Source organism: Nelusetta ayraudi, unplaced genomic scaffold (assembly GCF_046127955.1).
Source record: "Nelusetta ayraudi isolate G7.1 ecotype Tasmania unplaced genomic scaffold, CSIRO-AGI_Nayr_v1 ptg000219l, whole genome shotgun sequence".
Taxonomy (NCBI): Eukaryota; Metazoa; Chordata; class Actinopteri; order Tetraodontiformes; family Monacanthidae; genus Nelusetta; species Nelusetta ayraudi.
Window position 1 is genome coordinate 274,179 of NW_027466268.1, and position 18,393 is coordinate 292,571.

Here is an 18,393-nt window from a genome sequence, read left to right on the forward strand (position 1 = left end):
CACTGAGTGGCAATCAGGAGGGTCTTTTTTGCACACAGCTTATTTCCAATCACCCCCCCCCCCCCTCCCGGGGGGGAGGGAGGGGGGTCTCCCTTTCAAGATAAGAGAGACGGAAGAAGAGGCGGCGACTCTCATCAATCACGACACCGCGCAGCCAGGGGGCGGCAACGCCTCACGTGCCACACTCGCCAACAGCTTCTGCTAACTTCTGCATATGAAACCCTGTTTTGCTGCTGCACCACCACCACCACCACCATCAACAACAACCAATGTCGTCCATCACGCACTCTTAACAACTCTTCACCGCTCTGCACGCACGCACGCACGGACGGACATCGGACAATGAACTTCGCTCAACTTCTCAACTCTCACTTCGAACAAGAACGCGACAAAATGGACAAATCGACTGCGATGAAAGGAGCCGCGCCAGCACAGAAAAGCAGAACTAAACTGTTCCGTGTCTGTCTCGTTCACGCGGAACTGACCGTGGCAGAGGAGGGCTCGGACATCCGAACCTCTGGACGTTACTTACCTGGCAACTCAAGCTAGCATCCATGGTGTCTTGGCGCAGCCGGCAGCAGAAGAAGAAGAAGAAGAAGAAGAAGAAGAAGAAGTAGAAGAAGAAGAACTAGAAGAAGTAGAAGAAGAAGAAGAAGAAGAAGAACTAGAAAAACTAGAAGAAGAAGAAGAAGAAGAAAAATAACGGTCGTCGTTGTCCTCGTGCCGACTGGGGGCTTCTGCTCTGCTATGCGCTTTGCTGTCGGCTACTAATCAGCGGTGGATCTGATGCAGCTGGGAAGGTCACGCCCCCCTCCCCATCAGCTGCTGCCTGCGATTGGTGCGACAGTGTGTGTGTGTGTGTGTGTGTGTGTGTGTGTGTGTGTGTGTGTGTGTGTGTGTGGTGGGAGGAGACGAGATGTTGAAGGGGTCTCCGTTGACACCGACTTGGTCGCATTAAAAAGATTTATTAGAAAAGCAAGTCAGATATCAGTCAGGCGTCCAAGGTTCGCCCGATGGAGGTCTCGTGGTCAGATGTGAAACAACTCCAATGATCCAACGTTAACATCACCTTTTTATACCCCGCCCGCAATACGGGGTGAGCAAAAACTAGGGTTGCCAATGCCACCCGTCCCGTTTTTCCCAGAATTGTTCTTTTTTTTTTTCACCACCTGTCCCGGGAAAAATAAAATCTCTCCCTTTTTTTAGGGAAAATGACTAAACCTCATTTGATTTCCGTCTGTGGGCGAGATAGGGTTGCCAACCCTCCCGTAAAATACACGATTGTCCCGTATTTGGCTACTAAAAAAAAAAAGTATGTAATGTGTCCGATGGAAAGCCCCTCGGTACCCCGGAAAGGCGCTGTGGTGAATTCTTCAGGTGGCTTCGAGGGATGTGGATGCTGAAGGAGTCTCCGCTGACACCGACTTGGTGGTGTAAAAACTGGTTTATTGCCAGTGACCCGAGATGAAGATACTCGGAGTGGGGGAGAAGGTACACATTCTGTAGTATCTGAACTCATGTATATGAACTCATTTGTACTAAGCAGTGACCCTGCTGCACTCCTTCACTAAGAGCGTCTTTGTTTACATATGGGGCCTCCGGCAAAGCGGCCTGGTCAGTGTTCACTGCCATCAAATCATAACCAGATGGCCATTGGGGGTGCAACTAAGGAATGGATACATTCTCCCTCACTCCTGGTATCTTCAGCTCGTGATACGGGGGGGTATAAGAGGTGATGTGAACAGAGGGTCATTGGAGTTGCTCACACCTGGCCAAGAGAAAACCCCGGGCTTCCATGGTGCCTGTTTGATTGCTGACTTCTTTGCAAATAAACCAGTTTTTACACAACCAAGTCGGTGTCAGCGAAGACTCCTTCAGCATCGACATCCCTCAAAGCCACCTGAAGAATTCACCACAATTCCTTAGTTGCACCCCCAGTGTCCGTCTGGTTATGATTTGATGGCAGTGGACACAGGAAGGACCACTGACCAGGCCGTGTGGAAAACAAAGACGCCTTATGTGAAGAAGTGCAGCAGGGTCACTTCTTAGTCCAGACGAGTACATATACCCAAGTTCAGATACTACAGCGCCTCAACGTTTCCTGGCACTGGAAATTGCAAGTTTATCGTTGGGAAAATAAACATGTTTTGCTTTTATCCCATATTATGCTTAAAGCTAAAAATCAGAATGCACTATGCATGCCAGTGTGAAAGTATTGAAACGCAACAGAAGCTCTGTTAACGAGGAACTACTGTGACTTTCCGTATAACCGCCCAGAGTGGAAAACAGCTAGCTATATGTGACCAGGGACCGCCCCTACGAAGGCACTTCAATATAAGTATCAATATAAGAATCAGTATTCAAATATTTGTTTCAGGTCATTTAATCAGATAAAAAACGTTGCACTGACATTGTTAAAAACAACAACAACAACAACAACAAGCCTTTGTATTCTCCTGAATGTAAAAGTGAAACATGGATAACACACTCTCTCCATCTCTTTTACAAACACCCATACACACACGTACGCAGACGCACACTTAGTCACACATGCACAAAATCCGGTGTGCACATTTGATGGAGAACACAAGCAAACACAACAACACACCTGACCCACAGACTAACAAGGACCTGGAACACACAACACAATGTTTATGACTGAACAGTAGAGAGTGTCAGAGGTGTAAACTGTATGAAAAAAAACTCGCTATCTATACATTAAAAGAACAAAAAAAAAAAAAAAATCACACACTTTCAGATGATTTTCAGGACAAAGAACATTTTCAAGAACAATTTCAAACTCGCCATGGCTAGAGAGGTCGGCTAGCGCCCGGGTCTGGACAGTCACCACGCCCCTGGAGTACCATCATCCTCAAACACTTCTTTCCTGCAGGTGTCGTGAGGGGGAAAGAAAAGTGTGTCTGTTTGCGTGGTGCGCGTGTGTGTGTGTGTGTCTCTGTTTCAAATCACAAGAATCTTCCTGGCCTTGGACAGCGGCAGGGCAGAGGTGGAAGAGCAGTGAGGAGTCCCGACTCCAGCACACAGCGGAGGTCAAGGTTACACCAAACTGAAAGAAGAGCGTCGCGTTTGGAGAGACAGGAAAGGATTTAGCAGAGCCGCGCGCTTGCCTCCCTCTCTGAACGTGTTTTTGTCTCAAGCTGTGTGAAAGCTTAAGCCTTGAGAGCAGACTTGTTTTTTTCAGTTATTTTTCTTAGCATGCATCCTCATCATTTTCTGATTGCAGCCACGAGACCCGTCTGCTGCTGAGGCGCCGCTCCTGCCGTCTGCTTCGTCAAGGTCGAGAACATCACAGCCGATGTTATTTTACTTTCCAAATAACAATTAAAAAAAAAAAAGCAAAAACAAACAAAAAGCAGTTGGAATTCTTATCCTTTCTATCCGCCCTTACCCTTAACTGCACTTACTGGTTCTTCAATTTGAAAATAATAATAATAAAAAACCCTCCAACATCTCCTCCGTGCACCTCGCCTGCACATTTTTTTTTTTCCTAGTCTAACACCCGCGAAAACAACCACAGCAGCAACCTCCCACCCCTCCCCCCACCGCCGCTATCCGTTATCTTAGCCGCGCCGCCGCGCCGCCAGTGCGGCCCCTGATTTCAGTGGGAACTGTCATCATAGCTCGTCGTGGACAGACTCGTCGGCCTTCAGCTTGAACTCCTGCTCCGTGATCTTTCCGTCTCCGTCGCGGTCCTGGTTGGAGAACATGTTGTCGATGATGCGGTACGGGTCGAAGCCCGGGGCCAGGCGACCTTTGCCCTCGTTGACCTGACGCATGATGTAGTCGGTGAACTGTGAAGCAGAGAAGGGGAGGAGGAGGAGGAGGAGGAGGAGATGGTGAGGGGAGCGGCTCTGGATAGGTCAGGCTCGGCGGATGGCGTGCGGGTGGCACCTACCTCCGAGGCCTCCACCTGCTTGTTCTCGTCCTTGTCCATCTCGGAGAAGAGGTCAGGTGACACGTCGCTGTTCCAGATGAACATGTAGCCCTCAGGAAGTCCCTCCTCCATGTCAATCAGCTCGACGTTGAACACCAGGACGGCGCTGCCTGGGACTTCGTTGGCTGCACACACACACACACACACACACACACACACACACACACACACACACACACACACACACACACACACACACACACACACACACACACACACACACACAAAATCAGCCTCGTTTACCATTTGCAAGGTGTGCATAATTTCCCCGCTAATGCTAATGTAGTATCTGAACTTATGTATATGGACTCATTAGGACTAAGAGTGACCCTGCTGGTCAGTGGACTTCCTGTTATTCTCCACTGCCAGCAACTTCCTGCGCAGGAGGACACTTGGGGTACGACTAAGGAATGTATACATTCTCCCCCACTTGTTGGGAAAATATGTATGCTTTTCATTTACCCCATAGTATGCTTAAAGAACATTAATCTCGTATCCCATTATATTCTTGAAACATTATGCATGTGTAACTAAAAAGAGAACTGTGTGAATACTAACAGCTGTGATGCATATGGGGAACCGATGCTAGGGTAGGGAGGAACGACCGACCAAGAACGCGGGGGGGCCTCAGTGAAATCCTATATATGCTTGTCCAATGTCATTGATCAATTACTAGACATATGTAACCAGGGACCGCCCCTAAATGCATAATAAAATGAGGCCTGTAAGACGGAGGCACTTCAGAGTTGGGAGGACGGAGCGTGACTGAAGTTGACTGACGTTGCCTGCCGTCTCAGCTCTCCTTGCGAGAAAGCCATGCTTGACTCCTGTGTGTTTCTTTTGTAGAATTGTTGGGGATAAACCTAACACACTCCTGGTATCTTCAGCTCAGGATACAGGGGGTATAAGAGGAGATGTGAAGAAAGGATCATTGGAGTTGCTCACATCTGGCCAAGAGAAAACCCTTTTCCTGACTTCCTGACTTCTTTGCAATAAACCAGTTTTTACACAACCAAGTCGGCGTCAGCGAAGACTCCTTCAGCATCTACATCCCTCGAAGCCACCTGAAGAATTCACCACACTAACTAAATTCCAAACTGATGGACAAGGTTGTGTTGGTTTCCGTGTGTGTGTGTGTGTGTGTGTGTGTGTGTGTGTGTGTGTGCACTCACTGACTCCTCGCTCCCCGTAGCCCAAATGAGGAGGAATAACCAGGCGCCTTTTCTCGCTCACACACATGTCCAAGAGTCCGTCCTCCATCCCCGGGATCACCTGGTTTGCCCCAAGGACGATGTTGTATGTCTTCCCATAATTATACCTGGGGGAGAAAAAAAAACAAAGAAAACCAACACTGGATTTCATTGGATGAAGGAAAGAAAAAGGAAAAAGGAGCTGCTTGGGTCCTTTAAATAAAACAGGTGCTCTTTGGTTGGGGTGTATTCATGGACGCTGACAAATTCAGTTAAATCCTTGCACAAAAAATGTGCAGTACCCTGATGAAGGCTAGAAGCTGAAGCCAATGGGCCCAGTCTTTTATCTGTGTAGCCATTGCAGTATGTGGAAAGATGATGGTCACCCCAGTCATTTTCCGTGAACACTGAATATTCTGCAACTTGAGATTGGGGCCCACAAGGATGTGTGGGATCTTTACCTTTCACTTTCTTGGCAAGGCTCTGCTCTCGCACATCTGTTTTCCATCGAATGTCGGTGTGTATATAAGTGTGTCCTTGGAACTGTATCTTTGGAGGAGTTGTTCTGATTCGGCCGCAAGACCTCCTTCAGGCAAACCTGAGTGCCTGACTGAAGCCAGACTTGTTGAGTGATAAACTTGCTCCGATGCATTCAAGTCAACGAAGACTCCTTCATCATCTACACATCATCGCTGCACAGCAAACCAGTGTAGCATCTACATACAAAAGCTGTGACGTAGGACGCAAGATATTTCAGACACTACGATCGATCGATAGAAGCAAATAATGACACGAGGCCTCGGTTTCCCAGCAGTCTTTGCTCCAGGCGTCTACTCACGTGGAGTCGATGGATGTGCCGTCCATCAGAGAGGCGTTGTAGTGGTATTTGACAAAGTCGCCCTTCTTGGTCTGCCGGCTGCACTGCTCGGGCTTGTGCGTGACGGTGATGACGGTGCCGTCCGACGGGTTGTGGAAGTCAATGATGTGCACGTCGAACACCAGCACAGCTGAACCGGGGATCTTGGAGCCTGAGTCAGCGTTAGAGAAAGATAAAGATGCTTTTATATTTTATCTCATGATATGCTTATAATCGCTGCAAATACGATTTAATAACCACAGCTTTGAAGCCGACATTCCACAGGGAGTCAAGGAAGAGCTTGACTGCACTTGGCTCGGGAGGCCAATTGTACCAAGTCTTCTTTGTGATGACGTAAAGAGGAACGTGGGAGAAGAAGACAGTGTAGCAAAACAGGTCACAGCAGGTACCTGTTTTTGTCAAGCTCGGCTCTATCCAACCTTAGACTAACCCAACCCATGGAACTGGGAACCGCCCTAACGATAATAAAAGCGGCTTGCAGCCGGAGGCACTTGAGAGTGGGGTGGAAGGACTGTAACTGATGCTGCCCTCCGTCACTGCTCTCCTCGCCAGTGAGATACACTTGACGCCTGTGTGTTTCTTTCATACTTTGTGGGTTTGAACCTGACAGTCAGGCAGACAAGAGAGCAGATGAAGGGCATTTGAGCACAACGCTTGCCAGAAGGGGCTTGGCTGAGGATTCTGGTGAGACGGTCCTGACGCTAAATTATCCCCTGGAATTTATGGAGTGGATGAACTCATCGGAGTGGCTGAGAAGAAGCAGAGCCCTGATGGTCAACTATCTGCTCTTTATGGCTGTGCTGAGGCCCTGAACATATAAATCAGCATGTTGTGCACAGATAACTAAGACCTGGCTGGGCCCTTTGCAGGGTTTTTGGTAAAAAAAAAACAACAAAAAACAACATCAAACCATAAACTTTAAGTCAGAACCTCCATTCTTAAATAACTTTAAAAACTCCTGAAATCCTGCACATCCATCGTACCAAAGTATAACATAAAGCACTCTTCGATGCATTTAAGGTTTTCAGGACTCATCAGCTGGCATTAAAAAAAAAAAAAAGAAAAGCAGCTGCAGCGAGCTGCCACTAAGCGCCTGAGAAGGAAGCTGAGGGTGTGAATCAGGGCTGAATGTGAATGCAGCTGTGCGTCCGTTTGCACGCATTTGTATCGTCTCTTGCGGTTTCGCTGTGGCAGAGCTTGTTGATGCTGCAAAGGCGAGGCCCCCCCGTGACGCACCTGTGCCTTCCTCCCCGTAGGCCAGATGTGGGGGGATGGTGATGGTGCGCTTCTCTCCGACGCACACGCCGATCAGACCCTCGTCCATGCCGGCGATGACGTAGCCCCGACCCACGTAGGTGTCGTAGGTGCGGTTGCGAGAGTAGCTGCGTGCGTGCGTGAGAGAGAGAGAGAGGGAGAGAGAGAGAGAGAGAGATAGAACAACACAACACAAGATTAAAAAAAAAAAAAAAAAAAAAAAAAGATGACTACAAAAAGGACCACATGTGGAACATTGTGGTTGTCTACCAAACACATAACAAACATGACAACCAAAGAGCTGAACTGAACCACTTCCCCTGGATTTACACAGATGCATGAGTCATGACCGGAGATTATTGAGCTGCGATTTCCTCTGACACTCTCTGCACGTTGGTCCCTCTCTCTCATAATGTCAAGTGCAATTAACCTTCTACACACAACATTTACAGACACTGCACAATGGAAACTTCACAAGTTAGAAGTTGGCAGTTTATGCGAAACAATTTCCTGTCTGTGGCCCGAGTGACATCCAAGGCGACAACAGCGTCAACACATTGTAAACTTCCTGTTGCTAATAAATACTCGTTGCCAAGGGCAGCCAGGATTCTTAAAAAGGTTAGAAATTCTTCGAAAATATATATACATATACATATATATTTTGTATTTCTTTTTCTCTCCTATGATCAATCAGTTTATTATTTGAATAAGCCCAGTATCGGACAATGAGCTATGCAAATGTATCAGCTGTTTTTGTTCTCTTTTTTCCCTCACACAATAGTTGTATATTGTTGCCAGTTGCCTTCTCTATCCCTCTCTCACTTGTGTTATGCACAAGCACAAGTTTCTATTCCGAGGAAACGGGAACCAGAGAACTGGAGACACTTCTCCAGTGAGCGCCTCGTTAACCGGCAAATACAGCGATGCTGCCACCTAGTGGCCGTTTTGAAGAGCAACAGAAATGACCCAGTGATAATCCAACAATTTTTTTGGGGGGGGGGGGGTTTTAGTGACGACACACACACACACACACACACACACCTGGAATCAAAAAATGTCCCGTCGAGGAGGCTGCCGTTGTAGTGGTAGCGCACAAAGTCCCCGGCGACCGACTTCCTGGTGCAGGACTCAGGCACAACCTGATTGGTCACCGTGATCCCGTCCTTGGGGTTGTGGAGGTCCAGCAGCACCACGTCAAACACCAGAGACGCCTGGCCGGGGATGTCGCTGCCTGGGGACAGAAGCACCGGAGAGGATGGAGATCAGCCAGAGCTTGTTTCTCTCACTTGTTCCCTTTTAACTCAGTTTAATGGATGTTTCTGTTATTGTGTTGTTCTTAACAAATCACAAAAAAACGTATTTTCATACAAGAGGACTCGTGATGTCTTACTTGACAGGCTGCTAATTGACTGATTAATGACAGACATGACTGAATAATTAGAGGAAACAGTAAAGAAAATGTGACCATCATTGATTATTTCCTGTTTCCTTTGCATGATAACCAGTGAATGCAAATCATGATTATTATTAGAATTATCATTATTATTATTATGATGATGATTATTAGTAGTAAAAGTATTTTCGACCTATATATAATAAGTCATAATAAAAGATAAAACCTGATAAAGTATTAGTGCAGCTCTATAGCTGCACTGCATTGCGTGGGATTTACTGCCCTCGAGTGTTCTACATTTGTAATCACATCACCTGTTGCTTTGCACCGCCACTGTCCCTGTGTAAAATTGCACCCATGCCACCGCTGACACTCACCGTCTCCATTCTCGCCATATCCCAGCGACGGCGGCATGGTGATGATGCGTCTCTCCCCCACGCACATGCCCAGAAGACCCCGGTCCATGCCGGCGATCAGCCACCCGATGCCCACGTAGGTGTCGTAGGTTCGCAGACGTGTGTGACTGTGGAGGAGGCCCGTGATGATTAGGCCCAAAACCAACACCGTTGCCGCCTGCCTGTCTGTCTGTCTGTCTGTCTGTCTGGAGTCCGGCGCTCACCTGGAGTCAAAGAGCGTCCCGTCCAGCAGCGTGCCGTTGTAGTGGTAGCGCACGTAGTCGGAGACCTCCACCTTCCTGGCGCATGCGGCCGGCGTGTGGTAGGAGTTGATCTGGACGCCGTCCTCCGCGTTCCACACGTCCAGCAGCAGGACGTCGAAGTGGAGGACGGAATTGGGAGGGATGATGTCACCTGAGGAAGAACCAGAGGCATCAGAGTGGATCTTTTTAGTTTGGTCCACGGATAAATACCCTGCGTTTCACTTAGAGTCCATGAAATGACGCAGACAAGGTGTTCGTAACACTGTCGGTACGGAAAGTGATCAAGAATTTAAGACGTTACGAAAATGAAGATTATGATGGTAGTTATTATAGCGGTCAAGTCATTTAACAAACAAATCTTTAAATCTGTTATTTCTAAATAAATACAAACAATTATTTTCATGCCATCAAGGTAGCTCATAACTCACTACACTATAAACAGTATATCTCACTACTACCGCGACAAAGGCAATGGTTTGATCATGGTCAACGGCCGCGGAAACCACAACGGTCCCACTGTTTACGCTTAGTGGTGGAATGTTTCCAGAATCCTTTAGGACAGAGGTGTCAAACTCAAAGACACGGTGGTGGCGGCAAAGTGTGAAACTTGGACAAAGTCTCAGGCCAACTTTGAGATTTATTGAAAAAAATGATCCTCCAGATATAAGAGTGAACCTTGCTCACAAGTAAAGGTGAAACATACTAATAAACGTGAACTTAATATTGCACACACGGTGGCGCAGTGGTTAGCAGCGCTGCCGCCTCACAGCAAGAAGGTCGTGGGTTCGATTCCGGGGCCTGGACCTGGGACCTTTCTGTGTGGAGTTTGCATGTTCTCCCTGTGTTCTGCGTGGGTTCTCTCAGGGTTCTCCCTGTGTCTGCGTGGGTTCTCTCCGGGTTCTCCAGCTTCCTCCCACACTCCAAAAACAAGCATGTGAGGTCAATTGAACACTCTAAATTGTCCGTAGGTGTGCATGTGAGTGTGAATGGTTGTGTGTCTCTATGTGGCCCTGCGATGAACTGGAGACTTGTCCAGGGTGTCCCCCTGCCTTCGCCCTGAGACAGCTGGGAGAGGCTCCAGCAGAGCCCCGTGACCCTGAGCTGAGGGACTAAGCGGGTATGGAAAATGGATGAATGAATGAATGGCTCTTTTTGATTTGCAACAGCAACCTTCTTCCATGGGCTACTAATAATTATATAATTATTAGTATAACTAATACATACATACATAATACATACAATACATTTCTTGTTTGTGTTTTTTACCCCAGTGAAGTTTGCAACATTATTTTCCTACTCTTCTGCTAATCGAAGCTCCTGGCGGCATCAAAAAACAATGAAGCGTCACTTTAGCGACTTAGCCGCAGGCCACGCTTAGTAAACTGGAGCTCCCTGAGTGAGAATTCCTCTGCTGATGTCCTCCCAGCTTCCGTCTCACGTTTCCTACAACAGTGTGTGGTGGAAGACGTTTGGCTTTGTCATTGTTGACTTTTTATTTTATTTTATTTTTTTTGGGATGCACCTACAATCAACAATCTGGACTGCACGAGACCACTGTACACTTGTGTGTAGCCCTCTCCATGCTGCAGAAGCTGAAGGTCTGGATCCAGAGCCCCTGACTTCCTGCTCTGTGATGACCCTGTGACATCACAGGACAGGGACCAGCCCACTTCCTCTCCCTGCTTTTCCGTGACAGAGGTTCTGCAGGCCAGGCTGATTTTATTTTTCATTTTCTTTTGCCAGCTTTCGGTTGCAGGACCACATTTTTCGTCATTGTTGTCTCAGGCTGAGCGCTGCCAGCTGCGCGCTCGCCGCTGCATGTTGTGCATTGTCAAATAAACAACGCAACCGCAACAGAACAATGAAAGTGCAAAGGCGCTCATACGCACCGTAACCTCCTTCTCCGTAGGCGAGCTGAGGTGGGATCTTCACCAGGCTCCTCTCGTTGACACACATCCCCACCAGGGCCTTGTCCATCCCTTTGATCAGCTGCTGCCGTCCCACAAACACGTTGTAGGTGCTGCCGCGGTCGTAGCTGCAACATAGGGCACAGTTAGAGCTTCTTGTACTACAACTGATTAGAATTAAATCTGTGGCACAGCGTGTTTCCCTCAGTGGATGCACCTAAATGGCAGGAGCAGCCACGAGGCTAAAACATGATGAAGGGTGTTAAGATTCTAGTTGGAACCTTGTTACTCTACACCCAAGTCATCATTGGGAGGATGTAATGAGGAAGTGCCCTTGCGGTTCATTTTGCAAGCCAAAGTTCCTTTTGGATCCAATATATGGAAAAAGAAAAAAAAAAAAAAAAAAAAAAAAAGTTTATCAAGAGATGAAGTTGCACTGTAAATGTGGGCCTCGACTGCCTTTTTTTTTTCTTTACATGATCCCTGATGCATTTCTGCTGGTGCACTGGGACCAAAGGAGGTGATGAGTGCCAGACATGGGAGCTGAAAAGATTTTTTTTTTTTCTTTCTTCTGATTCCGTTCCAAAGTGATAAAAAAAAAACGTAATAACATGTAAAGTCTCTTTTCATTAAAACTGCCCTGGCGGTGCCGGGTCCTCGTCCGGAGAGCTCAACAGTGAGAACATGAACCTCTGGTGGATCCACAACTGCAGTCAGCCTGCGTGTGCCTGCGTGGCCAACAAGGGCCGACCACCGAACGCGCACTTTTACGCATCGCGCACGTCACTCTCGCACCGGCGGCTCCTCCAGGGCTGTTCCGCTACAACATGGACACACACACACACACACACACACACACACACACACACACACACACACACACACACTCGGATACCCCCCCACCCCCCCAACCTCCCTCCACGCCGGCACAACTCACCTGGAGTCGAACTTCTTGCCGTCCGGAAACGTGCCGATGTAGTGGTACCTGACATAGTCGCCCTCCTTGACGGCGCGCGCGCACTGCTCCGGCACGAAAGTCTTCTCTATGATGATGTCGTCGAACGGAACCGGGGGCGCGTTACAGCCGGCCAGGGCCACCAGCACCGTCAGGAAGAGGAGCGCTTGCACGTACCGGGTCATACTTTTCGGACGATGGACGAGCGTGAACACGACCTGCTGCTACGTATGCGCGCGTGGGTGCGAGTTGTGTGCGTGTGCGTGTACTGTGCCTGTTTCCTCTCCGCTCCGACTTGGACCAGAAGTCCTGCCCCTCTCGTCCTCAGTGCAGGAATGGTCAAAGCAGACGGGGAAAGCCAAACTTCCGGTTCAGCGATGCACTTTAAACTGCAAGCGTCCGAGCAAAGTGCTAATTTTGTGAGGCCTCGCGTGAAAAAGTAGAAGTTGAACTTTAATTCAAACACCTTGCGAATTTGTTTGCAACGGTCAACGCCGAGATGAGGCTGGAAAAGCACCGTGTGCTTTTATTGTGACGCTCCAGACGGTCATTTCCTGCGTCTCGCTGCGTGATTGAGTCCGCCTTGACGCGGCCCGGGGCTTGAATGGGATCGTTTTTTGGGCACCACGTATTGCTCCTGCGCAGTGCAGGCCTGGGAGATGTGTCAACGTGGTAACGTCGGGGTCTCTCCACGCAGCTGCAGGAGGCGCGCTCTCCTCTCACACGCACGCGCCCCAGTTTTAATTCACATCACAAGTGGAACAGATGTGCAAAAGGCACCTCGGCGATGAAACAAGTTTGGAAGAGCAAGAAGATAAATGTTGCTCGTGTGCTCTGCAGTCCACACGGTGGTGGTGGGCGCGAGAGGGGGCGGGGGGGGGGGAGTAGGGCTGGAATGCCTCTACGTGGCAGTGGGAGGGGTTCAATTAAGTGGGAGACCGGAAACAGGTGAAGCTTTATTAAAAAAAAAAAAAAAAAAAGAGAAAACTTTCTCAGTTTTTCTTTTTAGTTTTTTCCCCCCCTCCCCTCAGCAAACTTTTTCTTACCTTGTAAACCTTGTCATGTTTGCACAGGCATCCAACCGCGCGAGCGTGTTTGTGTGTTTGAATCATAAGCGGAACTCGGACAGTGATTTTTTTTTTTCTTTTCTTCTTCTTCTTTCTTTTTTTGACCCTCTCTCCCCCTCTCTGTGGTGGGAGGAGCAGCAGCTCCAGCAGCACCCGGAGAAACTTCTCCTGCGGAGGCCGGGGGAGGGGAGGCGCCGTGCTGCAACTTTGAGGCGGTCCCAAAGACCCACGCACACGGCGTCAGTGCGGGACCGTCCCGGGGCAGACGCCACGACCAAGCGAGCCAAACTCAACAACAAACCAAAGAAAGACGAGAAAGATGGCAGCATCCGCCGCCTCCAAATTCGCGTGCGCGCTGCTCGTCGCCCTGTGCGCCGCCGTGGTCGACTCCCAGTACGAGAAGTACAGCTTCAGGAGCTTCCCCCGCAACGAGCTCATGCCCCTGGAGTCCGCCTACAAGTACGCGCTGGACCAGTACACCGGCGAGAAGTGGAAGGAGACGGTGGAGTACATGGAGGTGTCGCTGCGCCTCTACCGCCTGCTGCGCGACAGCGAGGCCTTCTGCAACCTCAACTGCAGCTCCGTGCGCCTGGACGACGAGCCCAAGTACGCCGAGTTCCCGGAGCTGCGCGCCTTCGGCAACATCATGAAGAGGGCGCAGTGCCTGAAGCGCTGCAAGCAGGGGCTGCCGGCCTTCCGCCAGAGTTTGCCCAGCCGGGACACCATCGACGAGTTCGAGCGCCGGGAGCCCTACAAGTACCTGCAGTACGCCTACTTCAAGGTACGGCCGCAGAGTGCCGAGGGTTCAGGACTTGGGCCCTCTTCACCCTCCTCCTCCACTTCCTAAATACGTTCATGACGTCACGCCCCGTGCCACGGATGCACGGAGCAGCTCTGCTGCTGTGCAAGGGGGGGGGGATCGGAAGCTTTAGTTTTGGCCTGCTAGCAGTAATGGCGACTGATGTGAAACAAGTGCAAATGATGACTGTGGTGACTCGATCAACGCACTTAACTCGGACTTGTTGTGTCTTGTTTCACTGTTAAGAAGTGTTTTGTTGGGAAATTACAGGAGTCGACCTGTGGCCATTCAATTTCCTAGACTGAGACAAAAGTTATGAGATAATCTTTGAAATGACCTCTAAATGATGCTGTGACGGAACTTTAACATCCCAGTAATCCTTTCTAGAGTGCGACCGATTGGTTTTTGTGGAAGTTTAATGACACAAATGATTTGCTCTCCCGCTGACCTCCTGACCACCGGTAAAGATTGTCTCCAAACTACCACGTTTCCATAACATGAGTATTTATTCATCAGTTAAATCACTGGCCTTGTTCTCATCTCCTCTACAGAAACATTCATACTCAGAAACGATTCGGAAACAATAATGACATCAATGCTAATACTACTGCTACTACAAATAATAACAACAGTATGTCTTCCTTTATTGAATTGTTCTTTTCCTTCTACCAGTCAGATAAGCTGGCCAAGGCCGTCTCAGCTGCCCACACCTTCCTGCTGAAGCACCCCGACGACGACATGATGCAGAAGAACATGGCCTACTACAAGAGTCTGCCCGGGGCCGAGGAGCACCTCAAAGACCTGGAGACAAAGTCTTACGAGGTGCGGGCGCGTGCACACGCACACACACACACGTACCCGTCCTAGACAGGAGCAGTGCTTTCATGTGGCTGCAGCCTGTCAGTCATCACAAAAAAAAGAACACATCCATTCATGAAGCTCTCCTGCTATGAGGTCTCTCAGTGGGGGCTTGTTTGCATCAAAGTCTTTGCTTGGAATATTGAATTTTGAATTCGAATTGAATTGAATTTTATTTTCATTTACATTGTAAATTAAAGCAATCTCGTGCAATCAACTACAAAAATCCTATATTTATAAAACAAACAAACTACAACAACAACAACATAAAAACCTTCCACATTTACAATACATTTATCTACGTAGTGTGTTGTGTTGTGTTGTGTCTGTTTCTTAATGTCTGTGGTTAGTGAAGAAATGTTTATGTTGAGGGGAGGTCAATGTCATTTTAGGGGATTGCTTTTGAAATTTATAAAGACTTAAAAGCCAAAAATAATGAAAGAATATTTGGCTAACTGAGAATTTAAAAAGGTGAATGTCAGTGCAATTCATTTTCTTTCCTTACTGTTAAAGGTTCGGGGTTATCCGTGATCATGGAAGTCTTGGCCTTCAGCTTACTCCTTTCTTTGTCAGACCTTTCCTTTCTATTTCTGCTTTGTTGTCACCAAAATGAAGTCATTCGTTCACGCATTCATTCATTAATTTTTTTTTGTGCGTCTGCGTGCGTTTGTCTGTGCAGTCGCTGTTTGTGCGTGCCGTGCGCGCCTACAACGGCGACAACTTCCGCACCTCCGTGTCGGACATGGAGCTGGCGCTGCGGGACTTCCTGAAGGTCTACGACGAGTGCCTGGCCGCGTCCGAGGGTCCCCGGGACGTCAAGGACTTTAAAGACTTCTACCCGTCCATCGCCGGTCAGCTCACCTCTCTTCCGCACCTCCAGCTCCGCTCTCGCTCCTCGCGGCCGTTTGGGAATTATTTATTTATATATTTTCCCTCCCGCTTCCTCTGCAGATCACTACATCGAGGTGCTGGACAGGAAAGCCAAGTGTGAGAAAGACCTGACGCCCGTCATCGGAGGTTTCGTGGTGGAGAAGTTTGTGGCCACCATGTACCACTACCTGCAGTTTGCCTACTACAAGCGTGAGGAACGCCCTCCTTTTTTGTTGCTCTTTGACTTGCGACTCCGCCCTAAGTTCTAACCGAAGGCTGTGTTTGGCAGTGACCGACCTGAAGAACGCGGTGCCGTGCGCCGCCAGCTACATGCTCTTCGACCCCGCTGACGAGGTCATGAAGAATAACGTGGCCTACTACACGTACCACAAGGAGCAGTGGGGGCTGACGGAAGACGACTTCGCTCCGAGATCGGTGAGCCGTGTGAACTTCTTTCGTTTGTCTTGCCAAACTTGAATTCTAAGTCTTGACTTATTTTTTTTTATTTTTTTTATTTTTTTTACAAACATCCTAAAAATATTTGTTTTTCCTTTTGAGGAGCAGCAACTTTTTTGGGGTTGTTTTTTTTTTTTTTTTGAGAAGATTTTCTGGCGGTCGCTGCAATGACCTTTGAGTAAAATCAGGAGGTCAGTGTGAACAAGTCAGCCGGATGAAAAATTTGATATTCCACACTAAGTCACGCGTCTTCAATGTGAAACTGGATTTTGCTTGGATAGGTCTGCCTTTTCTCAGGGCCAGTTCAGTTTAGCTGGGGTCACTCGGCTGCTGCCGACTTTGAAAATTCAAACTGTACCACACGTGTCCGTGTTATTCATTACCACTGCAACTCATTAAGGGATCCTGTTAATTGGTAGTAAAACAATTTTTAAAAAAAATGACGATGTGTATATACACTACCGGTCAAAAGTTTGACCCCGTCTTTGCCTGCACGTGTGTGTGTTCTCCACAGGAGGCGCTGCGGTACTTCAATCAGACCACCATGCAGCTGCAGATGCTGGAGTTTTCCGAGCAGCACCTGCAGAGCGATGACGAGGTGAGTGTGAAGCAGTAACTCAAGCGAGTCAACTCACACTAACTTAAAAGACACAAGGGGGAGGGTCACATGACACCCTGCAGTACAGCTAACGGCCAGGCGGTGGCAGCACCTCACCGGCCGCTACTTGAAGTGTTGTGACGCAGCACTCAGAAGGGCGAGCCAGCATAAACCGGGATTAGATGTCGTGCGTGGTGGTAAATACCTCTCAGTTCTTGACTGTAATCTCTTTAGCGGCGCCCGCTACCACGAAAACCACACACGCTGACAACAACAGCAGCGGATCGGAGGGGTTGAACCGATTCACCTGTAGCCAAATGTGTTTTTTTGTGTGTGTGTGTTTCTGCAGGGGCTCGTGGTGCAGTTTTTAGATGACTTCCTGGAAGAGGAAGAGGAGCCTCACTTGGAAAGTCCACCCAAACTCTGAAAAAGACAATGAAGCACCAAAAGTCCGGGGTTGATATTTATTTTTTATTTTATTTTATTTTGTACCGAGTCATTGATTCATTGATTGGTCACTGAGATCTTGTCCCCGGACTTGCAGTCAGTACATTTGTTATCCCCTGCACTGTGCTGCACATTTGAAAGGTAGTCGGTCATTCAGCACAAGGGCCAAATTGATTTGAAGGTCTCCTATAAAAAGGTCCCCTTTTTCACGGTTATTTTTTTTTTCAACCAGGGATGTCAGAGGAGCAGCCTGGAGTGATAAATGCAAACCGCTGTTAGCCCTGTGTTTACAGCCTCCTCTCCTCCTCGGGATGATGCTGCGGGGGACCCCTTGCTTTTTTGAAAGGGGACAAAAAAAACCAATGAGGTGTCAGTGGGGGCGGGGGGGGGGGGGGGGGGAGCCAACACCTAGCTGGAGGTGTGGTGCCTCATATGGTCAAGGCATTGCTGCCCTTTGTGACATCAGAAAAGAGAAATTTTTAAAGAGGACTCCAGTTGACTGGCAGGATAGAGACACAGATTATTGTTAGGAAACAGTGATCAATAATACATTTTGCCTAATTTTGGATGTTGAGGGTTATGGTAATGAGAAAGATTTGTTTTATGTCTCTACTGTGAATCATTTGTGTTTTTACAATAAAACTTTTTAAAAAGTGTGTTCGTAGTGACATTTTGAGGTTGTTTTCTGGGGGGGTGGCTTCTAACAAATTCCCCAAAAAACCCTGACTTTCCTGTGTAACTTACCACTCTGAATGAAAGCAGAAATTCATTGTAATTTCATATTTCTTTACCATAAGAACTCGTGGAATGACGAGATTGAGCGCTGAGTTTTCATCCAGATGTCCAGACAGACAGGAAAAAAAAGGTGGTTTAACAGTGTTTGAACATGGAGTCTCAGTGCAGTTTGTCACACTGGAACGTTAAATTACCCACCGAGGAACATTCTGGCTGACTTTAACATTCCCCTGCTGGGTGTATTTGCCGTTCTCATTTTATTAACTCTGCTTTTCCTCGCAAAGTTGCTCTTTATGCTTCATTTGTCTTCTTTCGGTCCCCGCTTATGCAAATGTCTGCACAGACCACATTAGTTCAGGAATAACGATGGGCTT

At 48.2% G+C, this 18,393-nt stretch overlaps 3 protein-coding genes across 4 annotated transcripts in view; 1 reads left to right on the top strand and 2 right to left on the bottom strand.

Annotated features, from left to right (window-relative positions):
- Positions 1-687, bottom strand: part of LOC142881818 (uncharacterized) — a 34,355-nt gene extending 33,668 nt beyond the window's left edge. For both annotated transcript variants that reach the window (XM_076016129.1, XM_076016128.1), the window contains exon 1: positions 533-687. In XM_076016129.1, the coding sequence (XP_075872244.1) occupies positions 533-556 (24 nt within the window). In that variant the 5' untranslated portion in view covers positions 557-687. The remainder of the gene's footprint in view (positions 1-532) is intronic.
- Positions 688-2,367: 1,680 nt separating this feature from the next.
- On the bottom strand, positions 2,368-12,916 carry fkbp9 (FKBP prolyl isomerase 9). The gene is made up of 10 exons (XM_076016154.1): positions 12,172-12,916; positions 11,217-11,362; positions 9,289-9,478; positions 9,047-9,192; positions 8,318-8,507; positions 7,259-7,404; positions 5,984-6,173; positions 5,128-5,273; positions 3,917-4,080; positions 2,368-3,812 (listed from the first exon to the last, which is right to left on the bottom strand). Exons 1-10 carry the CDS (start codon positions 12,372-12,374, stop codon positions 3,636-3,638), a joined length of 1,698 nt encoding a protein of 565 aa, XP_075872269.1. The 5' UTR covers positions 12,375-12,916; the 3' UTR covers positions 2,368-3,635.
- Positions 12,917-13,399: 483 nt separating this feature from the next.
- Positions 13,400-17,940, top strand: crtap (cartilage associated protein). Its single transcript, XM_076016188.1, has 7 exons — positions 13,400-14,037; positions 14,728-14,877; positions 15,593-15,764; positions 15,865-15,993; positions 16,073-16,218; positions 16,754-16,837; positions 17,187-17,940. Exons 1-7 carry the CDS (start codon positions 13,576-13,578, stop codon positions 17,262-17,264), a joined length of 1,221 nt encoding a protein of 406 aa, XP_075872303.1. The 5' UTR covers positions 13,400-13,575; the 3' UTR covers positions 17,265-17,940.
- Positions 17,941-18,393: the final 453 nt, after the last annotated feature.